At 44.2% G+C, this 10,217-nt stretch overlaps 1 protein-coding gene across 1 annotated transcript in view; it reads right to left on the bottom strand.

Moving 5' to 3' along the window:
* Positions 1 to 5,531, bottom strand: part of LOC128686403 (uncharacterized) — a 13,473-nt gene extending 7,942 nt beyond the window's left edge. Inside the window, exons 1-2 of the mRNA XM_070085768.1 lie at positions 5,012 to 5,531; positions 1,621 to 1,758 (exon numbers count right to left, since the gene is read on the bottom strand). Of these exons, the coding sequence (XP_069941869.1) occupies positions 1,621 to 1,753 (133 nt within the window). The 5' untranslated portion in view covers positions 1,754 to 1,758; positions 5,012 to 5,531. The remainder of the gene's footprint in view (positions 1 to 1,620; positions 1,759 to 5,011) is intronic.
* Positions 5,532 to 10,217: the final 4,686 nt, after the last annotated feature.

Raw genomic sequence — 10,217 nt, 5'->3', positions numbered from 1 at the left:
TAAGTATTGGTATACTTACAATGATCAAAAATAATTTTAATGACGTATTACAATGAAGAACATAACAACAAAAAGCAAAAATGTTTTTGTCTTACATGTTTAAGTTATACAATCTCTCCAGGGTAACCCTATAAATTTGTTTGTCAAAATTTAATAAGAAACCAAGCATAAACATTTAAAATACATAGTAAGTACACAAACAATACACATAAAAATGATTCAGATATTTAGAAAACTAAGCAATATTTACTGATGTAGAAAGTAATTATGTATTTATATAAAAAAATTACTTTGCTAAGTGGAAAAGGGTACCAACTATTCCCCGACAGCATTTGTATCTACAAATTACAAGCATAGTACAAACAAAATAGCAAAAACCGAAAATACCGGGAAAAATTCCCATATATATATATATATATATATATATATATATATATCAATCCAAGTACTGTTGTAGTTTGTTTAGTTTTTTCTCGTAATTAAAATCAAGAATGCCAAACATGAGTGTTCAATGTATCATAACATTCATCTAACTGGATAAAGTGAACTAACTACAAGGTTGTGAAAATAAAATAAACCCACTTTAGAAAACAATAAGTTTTCAAAAATTTTTAAATTTACAAAATAGGTTATGTACAGGAACACAGTCGAAGGCTAATTTTATTAAGTGATCCATGCAAGAAGTGATGGATCTACTTGGTTCACGAGTTGTTATTATTTTGAATACTCAATTGGTCCAGCAGATTGTGTGCATTAAATTTGGAACACAATACTGCGAAAAACTGTAAGAATTTGAGAGCAAGCGAATGTGGCGTCGTAAAGATATTGTCAAGAGGCCCAGGAGCTGTATATAACTCAACACTCTAAGGATATGGATAAAAGTATAAAATATCGACACAAATGCAGCGAAGTGTAATGTGATCCTTTATTGCCTACGTTTCGCCAGCACAGTGGACTTTATCAAGTCACAACATAGCTGAATCCCTTGCTAGGAAACTTCGTTATCGTTATCCTACATAACATACACACTCGCCCGTCCCGTGCAGGTCCAACTCAGATCCAACCTACGCAACATTCTCCTCCTGACTCTCCACACTGTATGTACTCATGTACTCATTACCCATGTACATCTGTTTGTGAACTGATAAAGTCCAATGTGTGGACTTTATCAAGTTCACTCTCAGGATATCCTCGAGCTGTCCCTGACTTAACATTCTCGAGTTTTCCAGAATCTGGAAATATACTGTTAAGAAACTTAAGAATTTGAAATGAACCATTTACAGATATCCTCGAGCAGCAATGAGCCAGAACTCAAAACTAAACCCAATCAAACACCACTAAAACTGGAGAATTGTGATGGTACCCTCAAGAGCTCTAAATAAGCCAAAAAGTATATAATTCAGCACTGTAAAGAGGCCCAGGAGCTGTAACTCGTAGATAAGTTCCAAGAGCTGGAACTTATTAAACGCCAAGTATATTAACAATCAAGAGTAACAGCTAATCTAGTATTATATATACATCTAGTGACCTTAAAAATAACGTTTTATTGTAAATATTACTAGCAGAGATATTACGAAAACGAAAAACTAAGCAGTGAAGGTGAGCCTTGAGGCGACTCACCTAGGGAGCTGACGGGAGAGCTGTTGTAGGCCTCGCTATTGTTGAATGTAACTCCAGGTGCAATGAAATATTCCCAGCGTCTCATCGCCTCGGCCCAGCTGACCAAGAGGGCTAATACCAGCCACACCCACATCTCTCCTGCCACACCATACCCAGAGAATAGGTCAGTTATTCATCGAGATAGAAATATGTTTTTTTTATGGGAGTGAATATCTCAGATGCATTTGCTAAAATTTGGGTATCGTTAGGAACGATACTTTGTCATTTTGCGGCCAAATCTTGATGACCAAAGAGCTTTGCTCAAAATATTTTAGATTACTGAGAAGCGCATGATGCAACTAGCTCACATTATTTTTCTTTTAAATATTTTTAAAGAAAAGATTCCATACCATACTCTAAATATAAGCTGATCATTATTGTATAGTATTGTAAATACATGTTGAAAAGGATTATCAATTACCTGGTAGTATTTATTAAGATTGTATTTACGGTAAGCTGGCTGATCACTACTGTAAGTAAGGTTGACGTGGGTCTCCCTTCTAGAGGCAAGTTTTCGGAAATCTGAACGATGTGTAAAACTGCCTTCTGTAGCTTTTCAAACTGCCCACCACTGGTCTATGCCTGACCTGACATATGGTGGTTACTCCCATTGCTTGGCCCAGCTCAACACTGTCATGACGTCCCGTTCTCATTTACCTCCCACTCGCCTAGCTATCAGCCGTCCACTGGGTTCGTCTTCACTTTAGGCTCGTCCCCACTTTGCCAGCCTGGTTGTATATAGCAATAAACTTACTACACACTCACGTATGTTTGCTTCCATCCGCTCAATAAGTATCCGGATAACAAGCTGGATTGGTCATGTAGTTACTTGCTTATTTCAGATTTATTATTATTATTATTATTATTATTATTATTATTATTATTATTATTATTATTATTATTATTATAATAAAAAAGAAGTACTTATTCCAGAGAGAAGCAGATTTGAAGAAGCTTCGTCAGAAGTTAATTAGTGAATCCATTTTACAAACTTCGTTACAGAGCCATTTATTCAAAGCAATGAGTTGTACCAGAAACTGAATCAAGTAGCACACTTCAAGTATGGTACCTTGCGAATAACATTTTATGAATGTATCATCGTTAATGTCAAGAAGTTCTGTATCTGCAAAAGTTATTCTATATTGAGGTGGGCTTCATAACCTGAAGTGTCCAATCAGGAAAACCATCTCTGATCACATCCGCCATGAAACGCTTTACAAGAAATTTGAGGCCTGTTTTGATCTTTTATTAAGTAGTCAACCCTGAAGTGAAAGTCGTCTATTAGTCCCTGTAATTTATCTTCATATCTTCATTATCACTAAAAGTATTTACCCTACTTTCGAGAAGAGGAAAATGGCCAGAGTTCTTCATAGTAGTTCTTTTTAAAAGAGGTTGACCTTGCTCTGGAATCTGAAAACTATCTGTATGATGTTATATACGATCTTGGCCTTTCCCTGCAGTGCCAGATTTAGACTCTGAAGGCGTTTCATTATACGAGTAAATAGAAAATTTCAAACACCAATTGTTATGCCATTTCTTTTTGTTTCATGAAAGAATAATATGCACCAGCAGCTGAAGAAACCAATTCTAGACACATCTAGTTAATCAGTGCCTCACAATACAGTAAAATGAAGGTTCATCAGCTTTCCTATGTAATATTTATTACTCAGTAAAAGGCCAGGACGGTCCGAAACGTCACCTACATTTTCCTCATCAAATTATTGGTTAGTAGTGAATTGCTCCAGTTCAGGATTTGTGATATTTTCATACTGCAGTTACGACTGGTTGCAGTGTAGCTTATTTGAGCTGTGGAGCTCCTTGATAGCTGTCGTCGCCAAAATATTTGTGACGATGAAAAGCGACTCTTCACCGTTATGCGATTGATTCAGTTATCAATAAGGAACAAAAGCCAGAGCACCTCGACTGGAAGAATTCTCGACAAACTCACGAGTAGAGAGAAATATTTAGACGACTGACTACTAGTCCATCTTGCACCATTATACTGGTTTACAAATTTTATGCTATGTTGTGCTTCGGAGAAAAAGATATCTCACTTTCTTTCTATTTTTTGGTGTGCTGGAAGCTAATATGACCATAACAACACTCGATTGGCTAAAAGAAGTTGTATTTATTTTTTAAACAGTTACACATTGTGGTTACATGCAACTAAATATATGGTTTATGGAATTTCCCGCCTCCTTTCCCAGGTCAGAGAAAACAGCAACCAGCCTGAGTCCATATCTATATATTTCCGCATTCAGTGACCCAAAATTAGTAAAAGAATGGCAAGTTTTGTTTCTGAAGTATTTTTGCTTTAGACCAGTTTCATCAAGTGTTATCAGTCGTGTTTTGATTATAGTTCAAAATTGATCAATGTATAATGTCCGCTAGGCTTATCTCCAGTTGCTGAATTGCAAAATATTTGTCTCTTTTTATGCTTTTTTAAAAACAGTGAAAGACTTTCATTATGGCATTTTGGTATGTTATAATTAATTAATTGTGATTGAGAAACACAAATCGAATCATTCTGACCTTAACCTAACCTATGTTACATTATTGTAAGATATAACCTAACGTAACGTAACCTACCCTAACCTAGTCTAATATAAGCTAACCTAACCTAGGTTAGGTTAGGTTTCGTTTGGTTAGGTTAGTTTAGGATTCGGTTGAATATATATATTTTTGCCATCAGTACAAAATTAACTTGAAAATGATGTGCCACCCACCACAGCGCATTAAAAAAAAAGATTCCCTTCCCCTCGAAGGGAGCTGTTCTCTTAAAATTAAAAGCTTGAGATATTGTAAAGCTTTAAACCCGCTGCTGCTAGATATGAGAAAGCCTGTGACAAAGTTTAGTTACTCTGGCATTAATGGGAGGCACAGATATAGATAAATACTTCAACACTCACTGACAAACATATGTAAGATTACGCTAATAAATGTTTTCAGCTTCATAATACAAGGCATTGCAAATACTGCATCTTTCTGTCATCCGACGTACAATTTCTAAACATATTTCTCCTTCAACTTTCCTCTTATGCGTCTTCTAGCCATCCCACACATACGCCTCTTCCATTGTTTCCTTTCACTTACGTCTCTTCTAGCTTCTCATCATTCGTATAGCTTCCATCTATCCTACTATGTGTCTCTATTTCCATCTCTCCTAGCATGTCTACTACCCTCTCCTCTTCAATGGTAAATTTGATTAAGAAGTTACCCTAGTATATCGAAACTCTAACTTATAATGATGGATAGTTTTCTTGAAAGGGTTAAGTATGGCTTTTTTTCAACAAGACTATAATTCGTTATTACCTCCGAAGGTAAAGTAGAATATACAAAGCTGAACTCTCACCTGCTCAGGTATCCACCCGTCTCTGGCAGCACGTAGAGCCTGGCCGTCTGTGACCTAGCTGAACACCTACTGACAGAAGACTGTTGTCTTCTCTAGTAAGTCACCACTCACACTGCTGTATTCCAACCTGCTCACCACCCACACTGCTGTCTCAACACCAACTCGCAGCCCATACTGTGCTGTCTCCCCACCTACTTACCACCCTCACTGCAGTCTCAACACCAACTCGCCGCCCACACTGTGCTGTCTCCCCATCTACTTACCACCCACATTGCTCTCTCAACACCAACTCACCACCCACACCCTCGCTGCTGTCTCAACACCAACTCACCACCCACACCCTCACTGCTGTCTCAAAACCAACTCGCAGCCCATACTGTGCTGTCTCCCCACCTACTTACCACCCACACTGCTGTCTCAACACCAACTCACCACCCACACTGTGCTATCTCCTCACCTACTTGCCACCCACACTGCTGTCTCAACACCAACTCGCAGCCCATACTGTGCTGTCTCCCCACCTACTTACCACCCTCACTGCTGTCTCAACACCAACTCACCACCCACACTGTGCTGTCTCCCTACCTACTCACCACTCACACTGCTGTCTCCCCACCCACTCACCGCCCACACTGTGTTGTCTCTCCACCTACTCACCACCCACACTGCTGTCTCCCCACCTACTCACCACCCACACTGCTGTCTCCTCAACTACTCATCACCCACACTGCTGTCTCCCCACCTACTCACCACCCACACTGGTGTCTCCTCAATTACTCACAACTCACACTGCTGTCTCCCCCACCTTTCTCACAACTCACGGTCTGACTCACCCACCTTTCCATTACTAACGTACTAACTCACCCACCTCCTCACCACTCATACATTACTTCCCACAACTACTCAAAACTCACACACCGGTCCCCCCACCTCACCACTCACACGCCTGCTCCCTCACACTCTCACTACTCACTCGCTGGCTTCCCCTCGTATTGTACTGACGGCCAGATAAAGGAATTCCATATTGCCATTGAGAGCTGGACTGAGCGATTGATAAGCTTTACGATGCCAGATTAACCTGCTCACTTCATTCGTGTCACGGTGCTTTTTGCTATTCATTTGTTAGTAATGTGTGTTTATTATTGGTCTCCGGTTGTCAAAAGTACTTGTTGATAGGCACTTGACCTATATGTAGTGTATGTTACCAATTATCAAAGGAACTTTTCCATAGACACTTGGCATTTATTGCATGCGTTTCTCCTCGTGTGTATTTATGTGTGTGTGTGTGTGTGTGTGTGTGTGTGAAATACTTATGATCGAACTCTGGAACCTGGTCTCTTTTACAGTAGAGTCGACTGATGTGGGTTACCTTCGTCATTACTTCTGAACCCATGAATGGGGTCAGCTAAAATTAAATAGCTTTAATCTCATTCAACTTCTTTACTGTCCTCAGAACGTGAATGTGCTTTTGTGATATCTCTGATTTATTCGGCAGTTCTGATTCGGCTCTGTATTTATCATTCTTCTTGATGACCCAGAGTATTTTTTGTACATCGGACAGAGGGTCGAGTCTCCCTCACTATTTGAACTCAGTAATATACACACTGGTTTATTATTATACACATACATACACATACAGTGGTGATGTTGACTTCGTCCAGTGGTGACGCTGACCTCGCTTATTCCATGGGTGGAGTAGAACGGGGGTTGAGCAGGTGTTTTCGTTTGTGGGTTTGGTTTTGGGTTTAACGGGGACCTGCCTAGTGTGGGTCGCCTGGCCTGCTGCAGTGTTTCTCCTTTCTTCTACTCTTTTGAGCGAGAGGGCTTGGATATGAGCAGGCTTTTGGCTTCAGCTCTCTCGGTGCCCAGGTGATAGACCAGGTGCTTCAGCTCCCTCGGTGATCTGGTGATGGACTAGTTGCTTCGGCTCACTCATTGCCCTTCAGTACCCTGGGGATGGACCAGGTGCTTCAGTTCCTTCAGTACCCTGGTGATGGACCAGGTGCTTCAGTTCCTTCAGTACCCTGATGATGGACCAGGTGCTTTAGCTCCTTCAGTGCCCTGATGATGGACCAGGTGCTTTAGCTCCTTCAGTGCCCTGATGATGGACCAGGTGCTTCAGTTCCTTCAGTACCCTGGGGATGGACCAGGTGCTTCAGTTCCTTCAGTACCCTGGTGATGGACCAGGTGCTTCAGTTCCTTCAGTACCCTGGTGATGGACCAGGTGCTTCAGTTCCTTCAGTACCCTGGTGATGGACCAGGTGCTTCAGTTCCTTCAGTACCCTGGTGATGGACCAGGTGCTTCAGTTCCTTCAGTACCCTGGTGATGGACCAGGTGCTTCAGTTCCTTCAGTACCCTGATGATGGACCAGGTGCTTCAGTTCCTTCAGTACCCTGGTGATGGACCAGGTGCTTCAGTTCCTTCAGTACCCTGGTGATGGACCAGGTGCTTCAGTTCCTTCAGTACCCTGATGATGGACCAGGTGCTTTAGCTCCTTCAGTGCCCTGATGATGGACCAGGTGCTTCAGTTCCTTCAGTACCCTGGTGATGGACCAGGTGCTTCAGTTCCTTCAGTACCCTGGTGATGGACCAGGTGCTTCAGTTCCTTCAGTACCCTGGTGATGGACCAGGTGCTTCAGTTCCTTCAGTACCCTGGTGATGGACCAGGTGCTTTAGCTCCTTCAGTGCCCTGATGATGGACCAGGTGCTTTAGCTCCTTCAGTGCCCTGATGATGGACCAGGTGCTTTAGCTCCTTCAGTGCCCTGATGATGGACCAGGTGCTTTAGCTCCTTCAGTGCCCTGATGATGGACCAGGTGCTTCAGTTCCTTCAGTACCCTGATGATGGACCAGGTGCTTCAGTTCCTTCAGTACCCTGGTGACGGACCAGGTGCTTCAGTTCCTTCAGTACCCTGGTGACGGACCAGGTGCTTCAGTTCCTTCAGTACCCTGGTGACGGACCAGGTGCTTCAGTTCCTTCAGTACCCTGGTGATGGACCAGGTGCTTCAGTTCCTTCAGTACCCTGGTGATGGACCAGGTGCTTCAGTTCCTTCAGTACCCTGGTGATGGACCAGGTGCTTCAGTTCCTTCAGTACATTGGTGATGGACCAGGTGCTTCAGTTCCTTCAGTACCCTGGTGACGGACCAGGTGCTTCAGTTCCTTCAGTACCCTGGTGATGGACCAGGTGCTTCAGTTCCTTCAGTACCCTGGTGATGGACCAGGTGCTTCAGCACCTTCAGTACCCTGGTGATGGACCAGGTGCTTCAGTTCCTTCAGTACCCTGGTGATGGACCAGGTGCTTCAGTTCCTTCAGTACCCTGGTGATGGACCAGGTGCTTCAGTTCCTTCAGTACCCTGGTGATGGACCAGGTGCTTCAGTTCCTTCAGTACCCTGGTGATGGACCAGGTGCTTCAGTTCCTTCAGTACCCTGGTGATGGACCAGGTGCTTCAGTTCCTTCAGTACCCTGGTGATGGACCAGGTGCTTCAGTTCCTTCAGTACCCTGGTGATGGACCAGGTGCTTCAGTTCCTTCAGTACCCTGGTGACGGACCAGGTGCTTCAGTTTCTTCAGTACCCTGGTGATGGACCAGGTGCTTCAGTTCCTTCAGTACCCTGGTGATGGACCAGGTGCTTCAGTTCCTTCAGTACCCTGGTGATGGACCAGGTGCTTCAGTTCCTTCAGTACCCTGGTGATGGACCAGGTGCTTCAGCACCTTCAGTACCCTGGTGATGGACCAGGTGCTTCAGTTCCTTCAGTACCCTGGTGATGGACCAGGTGCTTCAGTTCCTTCAGTACAATGGTGATGGACCAGGTGCTTCAGTTCCTTCAGTACCCTGGTGATGGACCAGATGCTTCAGTTCCTTCAGTACCCTGGTGATGGACCAGGTGCTTCAGTTCCTTCAGTACCCTGGTGATGGACCAGGTGCTTCAGTTCCTTCAGTACCCTGGTGATGGACCAGGTGCTTCAGTTCCTTCAGTACCCTGGTGATGGACCAGGTGCTTCAGATCCTTCAGTACCCTGGTGATGGACCAGGTGCTTCAGTTCCTTCAGTACCCTGGTGATGGACCAGGTGCTTCAGTTCCTTCAGTACCCTGGTGATGGACCAGGTGCTTCAGTTCCTTCAGTACCCTGGTGATGGACCAGGTGCTTCAGATCCTTCAGTACCCTGGTGATGGACCAGGTGCTTCAGTTCCTTCAGTACCCTGGTGATGGACCAGGTGCTTCAGTTCCTTCAGTACCCTGGTGATGGACCAGGTGCTTCAGATCCTTCAGTACCCTGGTGATGGACCAGGTGCTTCAGTTCCTTCAGTACCCTGGTGATGGACCAGGTGCTTCAGTTCCTTCAGTACCCTGGTGATGGACCAGGTGCTTCAGATCCTTCAGTACCCTGGTGATGGACCAGGTGCTTCAGTTCCTTCAGTACCCTGGTGATGGACCAGATGCTTTGGCTCCTTCAGTACCCTGGTGATGGACCAGGTGCTTCAGATCCTTCAGTACCCTGGTGATGGACCAGGTGCTTCAGATCCTTCAGTACCCTGGTGATGGACCAGGTGCTTCAGATCCTTCAGTACCCTGGTGATGGACCAGGTGCTTCAGATCCTTCAGTACCCTGGTGATGGACCAGGTGCTTCAGTTCCTTCAGTACCCTGGTGATGGACCAGGTGCTTCAGTTCCTTCAGTACCCTGGTGATGGACCAGGTGCTTCAGTTCCTTCAGTACCCTGGTGATGGACCAGGTGCTTCAGTTCCTTCAGTACCCTGGTGATGGACCAGGTGCTTCAGTTCCTTCAGTACCCTGGTGATGGACCAGGTGCTTCAGATCCTTCAGTACCCTGGTGATGGACCAGGTGCTTCAGTTCCTTCAGTACCCTGGTGATGGACCAGGTGCTTCAGTTCCTTCAGTACCCTGGTGATGGACCAGGTGCTTCAGTTCCTTCAGTACCCTGGTGATGGACCAGATGCTTTGGCTCCTTCAGTACCCTGGTGATGGACCAGGTGCTTCAGTTCCTTCAGTACCCTGGTGATGGACCAGGTGCTTCAGATCCTTCAGTACCCTGGTGATGGACCAGGTGCTTCAGATCCTTCAGTACCCTGGTGATGGACCAGGTGCTTCAGATCCTTCAGTACCCTGGTGATGGACCAGGTGCTTCAGTTCCTTCAGTACCCTGGTGATGGACCAGGTGCTTCAGTTCCTTCAGTACC

The sequence above is a fragment of the Cherax quadricarinatus genome, chromosome 17 (genome assembly GCF_038502225.1).
Source record: "Cherax quadricarinatus isolate ZL_2023a chromosome 17, ASM3850222v1, whole genome shotgun sequence".
Classification (NCBI taxonomy): Eukaryota; Metazoa; Arthropoda; class Malacostraca; order Decapoda; family Parastacidae; genus Cherax; species Cherax quadricarinatus.
The sequence above is the reverse complement of the archived record's forward strand: the minus strand, read 5'-3'. Positions and strand labels throughout refer to the sequence as shown.